At 36.1% G+C, this 18,216-nt stretch overlaps 1 protein-coding gene across 3 annotated transcripts in view; it reads left to right on the top strand.

Annotated features, from left to right (window-relative positions):
- Klhl2 (kelch like family member 2) overlaps positions 1 to 18,216 on the top strand; it is a 96,549-nt gene that overhangs the window by 31,055 nt on the left and 47,278 nt on the right. For 2 of the 3 annotated variants that reach the window (XM_047548441.1, XM_047548442.1), the window contains exon 4: positions 5,066 to 5,187. The exons of the other annotated variant lie outside the window; for it this stretch is intronic. In XM_047548441.1, coding sequence (XP_047404397.1) covers positions 5,066 to 5,187 — 122 coding nt within the window. The remainder of the gene's footprint in view (positions 1 to 5,065; positions 5,188 to 18,216) is intronic. 3 annotated transcript variants of the gene reach the window in all.

Genomic DNA, 18,216 nt, shown 5'->3' on the forward strand with positions numbered 1-18,216 from the left:
AGGCTAGAAAGCCAGTAAACTTGTACAGAAAAGATAACTTCTGATAGCGATGATTGCTGTGAAAATTATTCAATGGCATTGTGCATAAAGAGCATAGGTCAGAATGCTTCAGGCTGCAATAGAAAATTCCACTCAAACAGGTTTAGTAAGAAGATCGCTAGGCACCAGGCCTGACCTGAACTGCAGCTTGAGAATTTCCTTAGGAACCTGCTTCCTTCTCTCTACCCTCCTGCCCTCAAGAAAAATATTATCCTAAGGTTGATTCTCCTTCTGAGTGTAAGATGCCTACAAAAGTGAAAAACCAGTATCTTGAGGAAAGAGGAGGACTGTTTTTTCCCTCTCTTTTGGGGAGCTAGGAAATCTTTCCAGAAACTGTCCAAACTAAACAGAACTGACTGGGGTACATGGTTATCATGTTGGCCTAAATCATTTGTAGAGCTTAGAGGTTACGTAGCATGACCACCATAGAAAGTGGTGAGGTCTTCTGGGCCTCCTTGCCAGACCGAAATTGCCTGTGTGCCAGTAGCTTCTTTGTAACCCCAGACCTTAAAGAACATCAAGGACAATAATGGTTATATGACAATAGATGACAAATGGAAATTGAAAAATATTGAAAGAAAATTTATTTATGAAGTATAGTTACCAATTTGTCTTTAATTTCTTAGGTATTCAGAATAGTCAAAGCTTCTATATTTGTGGTTTTTTCCCCAGTACTTTTTACTGGTAAACAATAATAAAAATTAGAATCACAGACTTTTTTATTTTTTTATTTTTTTAGTAGAGCTTAGTGTTTGTCCTCTCAAACCTATTCACTTTCCATTTATCCTATTCAGAATGGATAAATGAAATCACCAGTTTGTTCAGGGTTTCAGGAGTCTTGAATAAATATCATATATATTATATAGATTACATATTAATACAATATACATCATCTTTTTATTATATATTATTGCATATCTTTTTATCTTTATAGTAAATATATTACATATAGTATCTTTGTGTTACACAAATATAATGTCTTTAAGCTTTCACAATTCAGACAACTTCATTTCTTTTTTTTTTAATATATTCTTTTTAAATTGTCAGTGGAGCTTTATTTAATTTATTTATTTATATGTGGTGCTAAGAATCGAATCCAGTAACTCTCACATGTGAGGCAAGTGCTCTACCACTGAGCTATAACCTCAACCCTGACAACTTCATTTCTTATGTAGAGATGATATAGTATTTGCTTGTGGAAGTGCTTAGTTCAGCTTGAAATGTAGAGTGAATTTTCAATAAATATTTGTTCACTGAAATCCTTCATAACTGGAGTACCCATGTTCAAGACTATACTAAGGCATTAATAATTATGTTAAGTAACTCTGCTGCCTCCCCTCCCCCACCCACTCAGTGGTACTGGGGACGAAACCCAGGGTTTTACATATGCTCTACCACTGAGTTACATCCCCAGAAAGATGCTGCTTTTCAAATTGGCTTATTTTACTTTTCATTTATCCATTTACTTATTCATTCAACTAATATTTATTTGTTTACTGTATATCAAGCATTGTGGGGGCTTCCTGCTCACAGGAAGCTCAGGAACTGAGGTATGGAGAAGTAGGTAAAGAGTTAATTATGACAGTGGATTTACATGAGAAACCCAACAGTATCTAGGATAAAAGCCTAACCTAGCCTTGGGCCACCAGCAAATAAAGCTGCCTGAAGAGGTTCTAGCTGAATCTTGAAGAATGTGTGGAGTTTAACCTGGGGAAGGGGAGGTGGGAGACCAAGAGGAAAAAGCTCAACAAAGGTGAGAAATTGCTTGGTGTGTGTAGAACACTGTGAACAGTTCCTTATTAGTGTATTTTAAGTCTAAAGGGGGAGAGAGAGAGACGAGATTAGAGGCTGGATAAGGAGGGGATTGTATGCTTGGATTGGGGAAAGTCGCAGGACTTTGAGCACTGTGATCAGATTTGTGGAGTTAGCATGAGAGGTAGAAAAAGAAATGGGAGTGATAATGTTGCAAGAGGTGATAGGACCCCAGTGGCACAGTGGCAGAAGGGATGGAGAGAGGGTGGGAGAATTGGTTTGATACCATCTGAGGCTAATTCTGCAGGTTTTGGTAATGATGGGACTGGTAGGTAAGGAAGAGGGGAAGAGTCAAGGATGACTACTCTCACGCAGGTTTTTAGTATAAGTGTCCCTGTGGATATCCCAGTATAACTTTAGAGTTATCTAATAATGGGTTTGGAGGTATATAACCAAAACATGTAAGCAGACTAATGTGTTGGGAGATTGTGAGAAGCTACAAATGGTACTGGAAAAACTGTACATTAGCTTTTAAAAAATGTGTTATCAAATATAAATCTTACAAAGACATACTGTTTAAAGATTTCCCCCATAAAATTAGCAAAGGGCAGTAATTAACATACTATGTAACAGTGAGAATTAGATATAAGTAGTTTTTACGGTTCTCTTAGTATATGCTTTGATTCATAAATATCGTTAGAATTTTTAATTTATGAATACAGTTGGCAGCAAGCTTTTTGTTTTTGTTACTGTTTTTTTAAATTAATGTGAAATAATAAAGATTAAGAAACTTTAAAAGCACTATGTAATTGAGATTGTATTGGAAGCAGATAAATTTTCAGGGGAACTAATTTTTAAAATGACACATAAGGAAATATGCAAACTAATAAAGTATGTAGTATAACTATACCTTAAAGTTCATAATATTAAACTGTACGTGGTGGTGCCTCCTTGTAATCCCAGTGACTTGGGAAGCTGAGGGTGCAGGATGGCCAGTTCAAGGGCAGCTTCAACAACTTAGTGAGACCTCGTGTCAAAAAATAAAAGTGACTGGGGATGTGGCTCAGTGGTAGAGCCCCTCTGGGTTCAATCTCCAGTACTCGCTTCCCCCCAAATCCATAATATTAAAAACTGCTTGGCAGGAGACTTTCGGTTATATATGTAAATTAAAGTCTGCTTTCGTTCTGTCTAAACTAAGTCATGCCTGAGAACTAGGTACTTGGCTTTATGCTCAGATGGCCCCTGGCCCTGCAGGGCTTTGCAAGTCACAGGGGCCCTGTAGATGAGTTAGTTAGATATGGCCTACTGTGTAAAGTCAAGTGGGGATCACCATAGTGTCCTAACTTCAGATTATGCAAGCCACATCTGTCCACAAAATATGGGATACAGGAAGGTGCCATATATGCAGATGAATCATTTTTACATATTCTTCCATTCTCTTCTTTCTTTAAAGAGAAAAAAAAATTGCTGTAGCAACGTATAACTCGGTTCCTTTTTTCCCTGTTGTGTAGGCCATGTGCTTCCTTCTCATTAACGGTCTCCTTCTCTTGTAGTACTGATGGATGTTTTCCCCCTGGGCAGTAGTGGGGTAGTTTTTGAGATATTTTAGCTCTAAGAAGAACAGTTTCTTTCTGAGATCTTGTCACATCATCTCCAGGGAAGTATGTAGTTAAATGTACATCACTATTATTATTTCTTTCCTCCCAGGGTTTGTGTTTGCAAAGACATGTTGTGTAATCATGGAACCCCATAGGCTTTTCTAATAGTTTGTGGTCACTAATAGCATACCATTTGTGAAAAAGAAATGAACTTTCAAGAAATCTTGAGGTCACTATAATTTTTTAAAAATATTTTTTAGTTGTCATTGTACACAATATTTTTATTTACTTATTTATCTTTATGTGGTGCTGAGGATCGAACCCAGTGCCTCACATGTGCAAGGCAAGCACTCTACCACTGAGCCACAACCCCAGCCCTGAGGTCACTGTAATTTTTTAAGGGGAGAAAATAGATTAAGGTGAAGGTGATGGGTGGTGGCATTATTTTTACGCCTTTTCTTTAACTTTATGTATTTATTCATTCATTCATTCATACATACATACATACATACTAGGGGTTGAATCCAGGGGCACTTAACCACTGAGCCACATCCCCAACCCATTTTATTCTTTGAGATAGGGTCTCACTAAGTTGTCTAGGACCTTGCTAAATTGCTGGGGCTGGCTTTGAACTTGTGATCCTCCTAGTATTATAGGCATGCACCATTACACCTGGATTCTTTAGCTTTAAAACCTAGTGAATTCTAGAAGTAAATCTTTTTGCTGGGAGTGTCTCATGGCACTCAGCATTGTTCTTGGATTGCCCTTTTATTTTGTAATTGAGATTTTCTTCCTCACCCCATTCAGTTTTTTGTGTCTTCTTATATCTTAGGCGATTTTATGTTATACACCTAGGCCCTCACACCTACTTCCTGTTCTCCTCAAGTCCCCTTGGTTTAGGGCTCATCCATTCTCATTTCTGCCTCTTATTCTAATTCCCCATTTCTTTCCACAGTGAGTTTTAGGAGGAGGTCTTGAACCACTTTTTATCAGGCAGTGTTGCAAAAGGGTACCTGACTGTAGTAACAAGTACTGGTATGGAAATGACCTCAGGATGAGGTTCCTGCAAATGACAAACAGGAACTGAATGTGGGCTAGAAGATCTCTGTAATAAGCTTTTGCCATTGACTAATCTCAGCATCTTATGTAATTTGTTTTCTCCTTGTTTCCTGCATGAGGCTTCTGATCTCCCACTGAGGGTTGAGTCTCTGTGTCTGGCACAGGCTTCACAGGCTCCTGGCAGGCATCTATGTGCTGAATGAAAGAACTAACCAAGTGGGTCCTTTTCAGCAAGTGCTTGTAGCCATTAGCCAGAGGTAGTGACGTTCTTCTTCTAGTAGTGACTAGAAATTCATAAATAAAATACACTGTTCAGAAGCATGAGTAGCATCAGTTACTGATCATACAGCAAACAGGTGTTGTAGTTCATGCAGCTGGACACATGGCATGTTTGTTGCTGTGATGTAATTTTTCAGGTACAAGTAGGTAGCAGAAGTACATTTTGTGATTTGCTCAGGTAAGCTTTTGGGAGAGTTAGGGGAGTGTTTTAGGGTAGCAAAATTGACTGATCATATTGCCTCACATATAGTGTGTGGCAAGAAGGTCAGTCTGTCTTGGCACTGATCCATTTCCAGAGTAGAGTCTTGCTAACATCACTTTACTTATTTGTGTTTTAGGTGAGATGAGTGAGAGCCGAGCAAAGAGAGTTCGGATAAAAGAGGTGGACGGCTGGACCCTGAGGATGCTCATTGATTACGTTTACACTGCGGAAATTCAGGTTACAGAAGAAAATGTGCAGGTAAGAGCAAATACTTGAAATCACTTAGTTCTGTATACATGACAATTTTTAATAAAAAAAAAACATAACCCACACAGTATACATTTTATACCAAAGTAATAGAATTCGTTGTTTAAATTATAATTTTCTATGGGACATTTTGAATGATTACATCTTTTTAATAATGTTTGTGATTTCACTATCTTTTGTATTCCTAAAGATCTGAGATACAAATCCTTTAGTTTTTTGAGTGTTGCTTATTCTTTCATGAAACCACTGTCATTCATTTAGAACTACTGATTGATACTGCCCACAATTTTTCTTTATTTCTTTGAAGGGTAAAGTCTAGAAAGGATGTTTTTGACTGCCAGCATGTCTTTTTTACTCTGTTTTGCTATTCTCTTTAAGTAATTCTGGAATTTAGCTAAAAATTGATGTATTTTTCTTTCTTAAAAAAGGTTTTATATATATGTGTGTGTGTGTGTGTATGTATATATATATACATATATATATGTAGTTCAAATAATATAGATGGATGTGGAATAAAAAGTGAAAGTGCCTTCTCAGATTTGCCCTCTTTTTTGACCTATCCCAACCTACACGTTGATCCACTCTTCTTCCCCAGAGTATAACTTCTGTTATCTGTTGCGATGAATCCTTTCAGACCATTTCCCATGCATTCATTCAGAGGTGTGCGTGAGTGTGTGTGTGTACACACACACACACACACACACAAACACACAATTTTCTTTACTTGATAGTCATGTTCTGTACTTGTTCTATGGCTTGCTTTTCTCACTGAACAAAGTATCTTGGTTGTTAACATTACACAACCTGTAGGTTTGGCTTATTCTTTTGTGTGGTAGCCCATATGGTAGTAACATGTATAAATTTGTACCTTTATAAAAATGCTGTAGTGGATGGATTTTTTTATATTTGTATCCAAAAATTTCATAGACTAGATTCCTTAAAATGAAATTAGTTGATCAAAACATGCATGCATATTTTAATTTTAAATAGTGATACCAAATTGCCTTCAAAATATTTATATTCTTTCAATTGGAACGCTGTGTTTTGAAGGCAACAAAAGAACTTAGAAGTAAATTCTTAAATAATTTCTAAATTATTCTGCTTGTACAAATAGGACAGTAGGGTTTAATCTTTATCCCTTCTAGCTAATTCAAATATACTACAAAATATTTTTTGTGCTTATGTGTAATTTGTGTTTGAACTTGCTAAGATATGCTATGGTTTTTTAAATGTGAAATATGGGCAGGGATAAGGCCTCCTAGTGATTGTCTCTAGCTTGTCTCATTAGCCGTTTCTTGGAAATCTTGTTTATGAGGTAAAACATTTGAAGAATCTTGATCAATATTGGGGTGGTATATAAAGGTATATTAATCATATAACATATAACAGACGAATGTTGGTTAGCATGGAAGAAATTGTCGGGATATGTCCTGACATCATAATATTCATGCCAGCACATTCTGGATTTTTCTATAGAGTTAAACTATTTGCTGGATTCTGGGGCATTGTTTTCAACAAGAACTTATCTTGGTTTCTTTTTGCTGCTGCTCTTTTGATTTTAGTGCATGGGTCTCATTGTGTCCTAGATCTACCTTCATCAAAAGAATTATTGAGTTCTTTGATTCACATAATGGGCCACACGGAAGAAAATTGCTCAAGATGATTTAGGCCCAAGAGACTAATCTATGAGTTCAGCCCTGAATGCTATTTGTAGTAGTTATCACAATGGGGACATTGGCCTATTAGGAATTAGAAATTTCTCATGCTTCTTTTAATAACTATCACATTCTAATTCTGAAATATTAGTCATAGCCTTTAAGAAAACCTCTTGCCATGCTAATTTGCCTTTTGTTTACATTGCTCATTTCTTACAGAAATATATTCTAAGAGTTGCATTTGGCAGACTTGTGAAAAATTCTTAACATTTGTATAGTTTATTTTTTTAGAGAGGGAGGAATGTCTCTTAGCATAGGGACATCTGTATGTAAAGCCCTATTTTATAGTCCTTTGAAAAGCACTTGTTTTGGAAAAGTCAGTTTCGAAATAAAATTGCTTAAAAATAAGCTGCCTGTTCCATAACAAGTGTTTTCCAATGAACTAAAAAATGAGACTTTGCATATCAAGATACATCAAACTGTTTTTGCCTCTGTTTTTTTAATCTGTCTATACTTCGTTAAATATTTCTTGTAAAGTGCTGAACACGTTAAGTAAAGGAGCAGCATGGTAGAGGTATCTAATGTTATTAAAATGTTAAGCTGAAGTTTTAAATGACTAAGCCTTACGTTGGTACTGCTCTGAGTGTGTATTTCCTTAGAGTGCTTAGAGTGGGGACAGAACTTTCTGTAATTCAAATATTTATTATTGTTGGTATATTTTCTCATTAGACCTAGAATCAAATCTTTTGCTAGGTGACCTCCCTTTTGTAAGTTTCTATTTTAGTAATGAAGTGCAGTGAATAAGGAAGCAAGTGTCTTTGGGATTGCATGTTTCTGAATAGAACTCATAGCACCACAGAATGCTGAGTTCCAGCTGCCCTGGAGTCTGCACAGCACCATAACCTAGTTTTCCTGATTTCTGGTTTGGTTCCCGTCTGTGGTTCCATACAGTCTCCTTATTACACGGATTGAAAACAACATGATAGCTGTTTGAAGTGAAGGTTTTTGATTTTTGACTCAGAATGAGGGAATGAGTAATTTCAAAAATTAACTCCAAAGAAGGAATGATCATTACTCTGTTATCTAAACAATAAAGCTACTTCAGGTTTCTCTGATTTGTGTGTGTGTGTGTGTGTGTGTGTGTGTGTGCGTGTTACTGATTTTTTTTTTTTTTTTTTTTTTTTTGGCTAGGCTTTTAAAGTTTGGGTATTTGATTTTATTTATGGCAAAATTGGATGATAATTTGAACTCGATGAATTTATAGTAATTTATTTTTTCTAAAGAGAAGAAAAACATTTTTTACCATGACTATGCTTTTAATTCAACTTCCTTGTTGCTGCTGAGTAAAAAAAAAATTAACTTAAGTTTCCAAGCAAACTTTTTAAAATTTATAAATCTGGGGAATAGAGAAAATAAAACTAAAGTCTGCCATAAAATGGGCTTTTAAGCTCTTGGGAGTCATGGATGCTTTGGGACTGATGAAAAACTGTCGACCCTTTCCTAAGGAAAGGGCACATAAGCCTGTGTACACTAAGCTTTGCATATTTTCAGAGAATTCATGTACCTTTGTTGCTCCTTCTTCATTGTTAGAACACCTGACTTTGGCTTGGAGTGATGGTGCACACCTGTAATCCCAACTTTTTGGGAGGCTGAGGGAGGAGGATCACAAGTTCAAGGCCAACCTGGACAACTTAGTGAGACCCTGACTTAAAATAAAAAAATAAAAATAAAAAGGACTGGGGATGCAGTTCAGTGGTTTGTACCCCTGAGTACTACAAGCAAACAAATAAAAAAAGACCAGTACTACAATCCATCAATCCCAGTACCACAAACAAATAAACAAACACAAACCAGAAGCAAAAACTTGCCTTTATATATATATAAAAAAATGTAAATGTATGTGTATATATGAATATGTATTAAACAGATTTTTCAAATGTGTATATCTTTATCTATGTACTTGTCATTATGTGTGTGCAAGTGTATCTCATTTGATGTTTTTACGCCATGTTATTAACCCAGTTTTAAATCGAAGAAATAGGCCTAAAAAAGGTTAAATAATTTTTTTCAACATCATAGCAGCTATTAAGTTGTTAACTAATATTGCTTGCGAATTTAAGAGATTTTGTGAATTGAAAAATATAAATACGTTTGTAACAGAAGAAATTTTGTTCATTATTCAAAATGTTGAGCATTTTTTGGAGTATCTTTAGATCTTGAATTTTTTAAAGCATTTACTTCATTGCTAAATTTGTAGTTTTGTTACATACATTTTCACTTCTCAGCTTTTGCATATTTGTTGTGGCTTGCTAAAAATAGATAAGAGTTTTTCACTTGATGTTAGTGTGAAAAACAAAGATGAGGATTTTAATAAACAGTGGCGATATAAGAAGTGCTCTGATTTCCAAATTAATATTATTAAGTGTTCAGTAGGTATTGTCAGTATTAGAACTTTTATCTTCTCAGAAGAATTTAAGAAACATCAGATAATTTTGAATGGATGGCTTTTAAACAGTTCATGAGGCTTCTGTGTTGCATAAATAAGAATTATTTGAGGCAGAAATATCTCTTTTTCTTAGAAACAGAACAGAATTCAAATGAGTGTTTTAAGAGACATTTAAAATCAGTTTTTGGTAATTCATTCACTGAATGTTTAACAGAATCTCAGTACAGTGGAAAATCCAGCATAGATTGTCCATTCTATTGGTGTAAAACAGGTTGTTTTTGAAGTGCTAGAGGTGATGTTGTATAGTGTTTTATCCATGTAGTGTTCCTAAAAAAAGTGTATCTCGTGGAGGGATTTACCTAATACCAGACCCACTGGTGTAGTTGAAAAAAATTTAATTAAGCTAACTTAATAAATAAAAGACTATTAAAGTGGAAAAATCATTGAAAAAGAATACGTGCATACCCTAGATATTTTATTTTAACCTAGAACCTATAAACATACAACTGTATATCAATTCTTTGTTCTAAAACTAAGCATGGTCAACTGAGTGGAGACATACATGTTCTTTCTTACACAAAACAAACCATAATTTTGCATGAACTATAATTTTCCAGCTTTTGAAAAAAATACAGCAAGAACTGAGACACTTGAAATCTCAGTGCAGTGTCTTCTTTAAATTATATACTTTCTCTTTCATTCCTCCTACACCTAATTTGAAACAAAAATTATTTTTGTGCAGTCACAAGTCACTCTAAGGCAATCAACTTAGTTTTCATAGAAATAACTCTTTCTCCATTCCCATTTTATTGGATTACATAGTACTTATTTAAATAGTGTAATTTTAATAACAAATTCAATTGTCATAAACAGATGTGGGAGCAAATCCAACGTGTGTGTTGGTAAAATGCAGCTTACCTGGTGAAGCAAATGTGTGCAAGTGTATTACAGGGTACACTTTTCTGAGGTCATTGGAAGAGTTGGTTAATCAGGCACATGGGTTAAAGGGAGGTTGGCCAGAGTGCTTTTGCTGTGTGTATTTCTGTATTATGTAGATGAACATTGAAATGAAATTCTTACTAGATTTTGGAGGGGGGATTGAACTTGGGGCACTCAACCACTAAGGCTCATCCCCATCCCTGTCTTGTGTTTTGGTTAAGACACAGGGTCTCACTGAGTTGCTTAGCGCCTTGTTTTTGCTGAGACTGGCTTTGAACTTGTGATCCTCCTGCTTTAACCTCCTGAACCACTAGGATTACAAGCCTGTGCCACCGTGCCTGACCCCCATTAGATTTTTTAAAATCAGGTTTTTAAGATGCCCTATCAGTTAATCAGATGTTGGTGGAGTATCTGCTAAGTAACCAGTCCTGGTGCTACAAAAAAAGAGCAGGGAACAAAGCATAATAAATAAATACTTGACTCAGTTTGGATTTTAGCTCTGGTATTTATATGCCATACCTGCCCAAATTGGTTAACCTCTCTGAGCTTCATTCTTGTCTATAAAAAAAGGATAATGCTGTTTTTCCTTACATAAGAACTTGGGGAACATAATTATGAGATAACTGGTTTATGGAGAAGTGAGATATGAACCTCACCAAAAACATGGTTGAGATTAGAATTGGAGCCAAAAAGGAATACTGACCTGAGGGAACAAGCACTTTCTAACCAGTTTTAAAGCTGAGGGTAATATATAATCCAAATTAAATATTCAAGAGTGAGTGATAAATTCAGATCCAAATGAAGTACTGCAGGGGGCATGCAGTGGGAGCGTTCTGGTGGCGTTGGTGTTGGTGGAACCTGCCGTTAGACTGTTCATGGTGTCTTTGGTCCAGGAAGAGCTGCCCTGGGTAATTACTGACTCAAGCCTACAACTCCTATGTTCTGACTTATCTGCAGTGAGACTTGGTAGGGACTAGACAGTTATCATGACCTGAGTCAACTAAATTTAGGATTGTGGAGAGTCTTCCCATAGGCAAATGGACAGCAAGCCTAGGATCTGGGACTTGTCGTTTGGAGCTTTGGGGCTAATGTTTTGGCTTGGTAAGCATGAATGTACTTAGGGGAGCATATTATGTTTAGGACAGCAAGATTAATGCCAGGCCATAAACACTGATTCGGTGCCAAATAAACTTGGTGGTCTTGGATAGGACTGTTTTAGGACTAAATTGGACTGAACTTGAAGATCTAAGGTTTATTAGATCTGTACCTAGACCAAGCTAGATCAGGTAAGAATTGATAGCTATTTTTCTGCTTTTTATACATGGCTTGCCTTTTTCCTTTCCTGCTTCTAAGCTATTGAGTTTGCATGTTTTCTTCTACTACTGGTATTGATTCTGATGAATTTCAGTTTTTAATCAATAGTTTATTAAACATTTATAGGACATCTGTTATATGCCAGGCAGTGTTTTAGCTACTGACAAATGCAGAGTCAAACAGGGTCGACAAGATCACTGTCTTGAAAACCTTTATACTGTGGGAGAGAGGTAGGGACAAGACAAATAATAAACCCACAGATAAACAGGATAAATTTACATGGTCATTCTCTGGGGAGGAGCCATTTGAGTGGAGCTGAACTAAAGGAAGTAGAGAGTGAGGCAGAGATCAAGGCAGAGAACATTCCACCCAGAAGGAGCATCAAGTACAAAGGACCTGAGAATGAGTTTGACATATTTAAGAGTCAGAAAAAAAGTGTTATTATTTAAGGAAAGTAGATTATGGAGAGAGTTGAAAAAAGATGAAACAGAATCAGATCAGAAAAAGTGGGATTTGTAAACTATGGTAAGGAGGTTGGATTTTATTTTGTTTGGTGGGCTTTAGAAGAGGATTCATGCTTTACACAGATTGCTTGTCTGGTCCAGCTGCTGTGTGGAGGATGAACGTAGGAGGTAGTAATAAAAGTTGGGAGTTCCTGTAGATACCTGTTGGAGTAACCTAAGTGAGAGAATGTGTGGGTTGGGTCTGGGTTTTGGGTATGAGATGGTGAACAATGGTCAGATTTTTTAGATATTTGGAGGTAGAGCCAGTGAAATTTATTCATGGACTCCCTATCCCCACCCCGCCCCCAGGACTGGGTATTGAACCCAGGGGTGTTCAACTACTGAGCTATACACCCAACTGTTTTTATTTTTATTTTGAGACAGGAGCTTGCTAAGTTGCCCAGGGTTGCCTTGAATTTTTGATCCTTATTTACTCAGAAATATTCTAGGGTGGATGGTGAATTATAGTGTCTCACTTGTCTTTAATGACCTTGAAAAAACTATTCAGATGTGATAGTGAAAATGAAAACTGGATTGGACTGTGCTGAGAGGAAGTAGACTGAAGAGAGCACAGAGAATCCCTTCAAAACACTTTGCTATGAACGTGGATAGCAGCGTGCTGGCTGAAGGGGTCACTGGGTCTAAGGGTAGGATTTTGTGTGTGTGTGTGTGTGTGTGTGTGTGTGTGTGTGTGTGTGTGAGTATGTTAAAGCACATTCATATATCAGCTAGAATGACCCAGCAGGAAAGCAGATAATGATGAGAGAAAGGATGTAATTGGGAAGTCCTTACAAAAGTGAGAAAGGTTGAGATCTAAAACAAATAGAGGGTTTGCCTTGGGTAGGAGCTGGAAGATGTGCTGCATCTTTAACCAGAGAAGAGATAGACCTTGTTTACAGGTGTAAGCAGGGTAGTGGCTTGGCTGGTGGAAAGATTAGGTAACTTCAGCTTGCATCTCTTTTTAAAGGCTGTGGCAAGTCATCAGCCAAGAGGAAGATGAAGAAAAGGGATGTTGAAGATTTGAAAGGAGACTAAAGATGTTAAATCATAGTCTTGGAAAGGATGCAAGTGAATTTACTAGTGGAGTGTAGGAGAATTATCAGGCCATATCGAGAGCTCATCTGAGATTCATAAGTCATAAAGATTAGCTAGAGTGGTCATATGATATTCTTAAGCTATATTTAGCCACTTCTACATAGTGTTATGGAGATGACGAATATATTGGTTAGCTATTGCCATAAAAATGCTGTGAAACAAACTACCAAAGTTCCATGGCTTAATAAAAAATCCATTTATTCTTAGGTATTTACACAGTGGCTGAGGATTGACTAGCCAGACTAAGCTTGGCTTGGTGATTGGCTGTGATCCACATTTGCTTCCTCTTTCTGGTATAACAGAGTCTAGAACAAAACTGCATGAGTGGTAGTTGAGAAGGGGTGGAGAAAGAGATAGTTGGAATTCAGAAACTGAGGTGGTCTCTCTGTTGGATGTTTATGTTATCAAGAATTGTCAAATTGTGGTAGAGAAGAGAACGGTGATTTAGGTTTGAAAATGTGATCAGTAAATGAGTGGGAATGACTGAGATATTGCTAGATAATTCCAGTAAGGGGGTGAGAGGACTTCAGAGAAACTGGGTTTCAGGAGAAAGGAGGCAGCTGTGGGGAACAACATTTCTGGCACTGAAGAAGCATGTTTTTTTAGGTGTGGTTGGTAATCAGTGGACCAAGAAATAAATTTAGTAGGTTATTATAAGCAGTTGAAGATATTAGAGTAAGAAATTCTATTCAAGTCTGTTCAAGATTCCAGAGTCTGAGTATATAAATGATGGAATTTGTAATCAGAGAATAATTTGGTGAGCACAGAATCACAGGGAGGGTGTTTTAGTTCAAAAGGGATAAGAGAGAGAGAGAGCCCTTCTGAACTACCATCCCATCCTGGAACCTGTGTTTTAATTGGCGTGTATCATGAAATTCAGTATCTCTCTATCTTGCATAGTAATTGCTCTTCAGCTAATCCCTTTATGACTTTTTTGCAATCTAGTAGTTGACTTGAGGATGCGAGAAATTCTCCCAGCCACAGTGATGACTTTCAACTAGAGAGCAGGGTCCCTAGTATTTTGGATTTTTATGTGTCTCCTTGTGGAGATTTAATAATGCAGACCATTTTAAACCGTATATTAAAATTAATTTCTTCTGACAGAGACTATAACCATACACTTGATTGTGTTTTAAGTTTAGTTACAGCCACATTCCAGATCTGCTCCACATTGCCCTTCAGTCATCTTGATTGGATGACCATTCTTCATTCTCATTTAGAAGTTGCCCAAATACTAAAGGAGTTAAAGAAGTTCAGTACAAGACTCATCTTCAAGGAGAACAAAAACATCTACTGAGCAGTTTCGTAAGTATTTTCAGTGGCCTCCTAGGATAAAATTATTTAAGTTAATGTATGATGCTGCATATTTAGATTAAATTGAACAACTCAGAAAATAATAAAACCGTGGAATGGTTCTGTGCTAGAAAACTTCATGGGCCAGTGGACTCTGGCTAATTATCATATTAGAATTCAGAGCTCAACTCTTAAATTTACCATTTACTACAAGAATGGCCATTAACCTTTCTGTCTGTTTCTCAGCAATTAAATGAGACTAATAATGCTTTGCTGCATCATAGGAATGCTATAAAATGTACTAGTTAAAGCTTGCGAAAATATTAAAATGCCTGGCAAATATTAAGTAGAAATAAAAATGGGCAGCAATAAAAAGACTTGAGGCCATGAAGAAGAAGAACTAGTTAAGATTGTTTGGGATCACTGGGTAGAAAATGGCTCATCTGACCTTTTCCTCACTCTTTAGGTTCTGAATCAGGATGTATAAAAATATTCTTAATTTGCCATGGAGTTCTCTTTACTCGCTGGGTCTTGTTTGTGTGAGTTAGTGTGCAGACAACACTCTGTAGTACCATGTGCTGTCTTTGATTTATTACAACCCATTCCATTGGTTTGATGGATGTTGCCTAAGAAGGAAAGTGGTATTTTTCCCAGCAGAGTCTGTGGAGGAGGGCTTATTGCTTTTCCATTTGTGTTCTTCCCTTCTGAGATTGAGTAAGTCTTTTGTGAGCAAAAGGTTTGGCAGATGGTGTACTTGTAAAACACAGGTTAAAACAAAAATATACATAAAAATTCCTGAGTCAAACCTTCAGGATTAGTGTGGTTTATGGTATATCAATGGGAAATCCTGTCACTGAAGTACATTTATCTGATTGATACTCTAAAACCCAGAAATCTTTTAATACTTCATTAGGATAGTGATAAGTTTCTTATTATTCAGAGGTATAAAATTTTAAATTATTTACAACTAAGTTTTGATGTTGTGTCATGTTTTAAATCTGAATTTGGTAATCATAATTTTGATAAAAATATTTGACCATCTAGAACATCTGTTTTCCAGTCATTCTAATTCAATTATGTTTCATTCCATTTTACTCCATGTAAGTTAAGAGTACAGAACAAATGAAAAGCTTATTATTTAAAATTTAGTATGGAAAGACTTTGGAGTCAGCTAGTTTGAGAAAACTTAGAAACCTTATCATAAGAACATTTCATAAAACAAGTATCATATTTGAAGTATTTAAAGTTCTTGTTTGGGACAAAGGTAGGTACTTAAGCATTAGTAAGTAAGTTACTTGTTGTGGCTTTGTATCATTAAAATATATAGTCTTTGAAGATGTCTATACAGTTGAGTCATTTTGAGATTCATGTTTTATAACTAACTTTGTGTGGTATGTAAAAAGCATTTTTCTTGATAAATCAAAAATGACTTCATCCTGATTGTGACTTTGCACCTTATAATAGCATTGTGGTAATTTGAATAGTAATGAGAAAATACAAGTAAATGTTTTTATTGGGTGGACTTTTTTTATTCATCTTTGATACTTGCTTTATGTTGTTTAGGCATGGAACCATGTGTGCGGGATAGCAAGATTGGATCAGTCTGGTTGCCATTGTTCAGGCAGGGTATGTCTCTAAATCAGTCTAGATGATGAGAGTCTAGATTTACATTGTCTGTGGTTCTGGCATGTTTGGCTGGAGACAGCCAAAAGCATAAACTCTAGGATTTTTTTAAAAATTTGTTTTTATTGTAAACAAATGGGATACATCTTGTTTCTTTGTACATGAAGTAGAGGCATACCATTTGTGTAATCATACATTTAAATAGGGTAATAGTTTTTGATTCATTCTGTTATTTTTTCCTTCCCCCCACCCCTCCCACCCCTCTTTTCCCTCTATACAGTCCCTCCTTCCTCCATTCTTGTCCCCCTCCCACCCAACTCTAGGATTTTTTTTAAATTCATTTTTATTGTAAACAAATGGGATACAACTCTAGGATTTTTGACATATAATTTTTGAAAATGTAATTACCTTTTGAACTTTGATATCCTAACCTCATTGTTAGGTTAGTAAATTCACTGTGCTTTTGATAATCTGGTTTAAGTGTACTTATGCCTTTCCTTAGAATATACAGTTTATTAACACTGTATTTCTTGTGAAAATAGCTTGTAGCTCTATCACTAACTTGTATTTATAAAGTTAGTGAACCCTGTTTTAAGTTTATGAATACTAGTATAGAAATTTGGTCAAGAAATTAATTTCATTATTATTTCTTATTTTTGATTTTATTAGGTAGGATTATTATCTTCCATTGTAAAACTGTTTTGTGGTTTATGAGTGCCATCCATTGATGGTTCATTTCTTAGTGTGGTGTGTGTGTGTGTGTGTGTGTGTGTGTGTGTGTGTGTGAGTGCATTTGTTTCTGGTTGTTGATCCAAGGGTCTCCTGCATGCTAGGCAAGGGCTATACCACTGAACTGCATCTGCAGCCCTTAGCATTGGTTTTAAGTACCTTAGGTGTAATTTACACACCATAAATCATAATTGACAATTTTTTTTATAAAGGTATACCCTCAGAATGATGCAAATCAGTTTAGAAAGATTATGGAAAAGGTGTAGTCATAGAGGAAAGGTAAGAAGGAAAGAGAAAAAAGAGGAAAGAACAGAAATAAAGAAGAGAGTAGTAGGGAGTTGTATGTAATATAGTAATTCAGTGCCTCAGGGAGATGTTTGGATTATTTCCTCTGATCTAGGGCATGACTGCCACAAAAAGAAGGTAATGAAGATAAATTATTTTGACAATTCTATTTGGCATGTAATTTGGCAGTTATCTTCCACAGTTGTTATAAAGATAGCCATGCACCACCTTTGAAAAGCAAGAGATATCTCTTATATTAAGAGTCTCTTGCCAGGCTCGATGGTGCATTCCTGTAATCCCAGCAGCTCGGGAGGCTGAGGCAGGAGGATCATGAGTTCAAAGCTAGCCTCAGCAAAAGCAAGATGCTAAGCAACTCAGTGAGACCCTGTCTCTAAATAAGATACAAAATAGAGCTGGGGATGTGCTCAGTGGTTGAGTGCCCCTGAGTTCAATTCCTGGTAACCCCCCACCCCCAGAAAAAAAAAAGTCTCATATCTTAACTTTAGTTCTTTGAGTTAACTGAAAATTTTGGTCTCCTAAACTTGCTTTCTTATATTTTATAATATATATATATAATATATATATATATATATTTTGGTACCAGGGTTTGAACCCGGGTTAGTCACTGAACCATATCCCCAGTCTTTTTTAAAAAAAATTTGCATCAGAGTCTCACTAAGTTGCTGAGGCTGGCTTTGAACTTGTAACCCTCCTGCCTCAGCCTCTCAAGCTGCTGGAATTGTAGGCATGTACTACCATGCCTGGCTATATTTTAATTTTTTAAAAGCGAGTTTTGAGGCCTACAGAAGGTACTTTTTGGTCTTTTATTTTTTTCTTTAGACAGTGGTTTGGTGCCTTATATTACCATTGTTTTTTTCTTTAGACAGTGGGTTGGTAATTTAAATTACCATTGTAATTTAAATAGTTTAAATTATGGTTTTGGAAGGTAGATGTGAACTCATATTAGTCTGTTCTTTAGTTATTCAAGGAATTCTGAGTGGAAAGAAGGAATTCTGAAGGATCCAGTGGAGATACAGAAGGAGATTTTGATGATTAGGAGCAAAACACATTTGTTGAGAGACTAGAAGTGATTTTAAAAAATTTCTAGTGATTTTAAAGAGAAGGGACTAAAGGAGAG

The sequence above is a fragment of the Sciurus carolinensis genome, chromosome 4, assembly GCF_902686445.1.
Source record: "Sciurus carolinensis chromosome 4, mSciCar1.2, whole genome shotgun sequence".
Taxonomy (NCBI): Eukaryota; Metazoa; Chordata; class Mammalia; order Rodentia; family Sciuridae; genus Sciurus; species Sciurus carolinensis.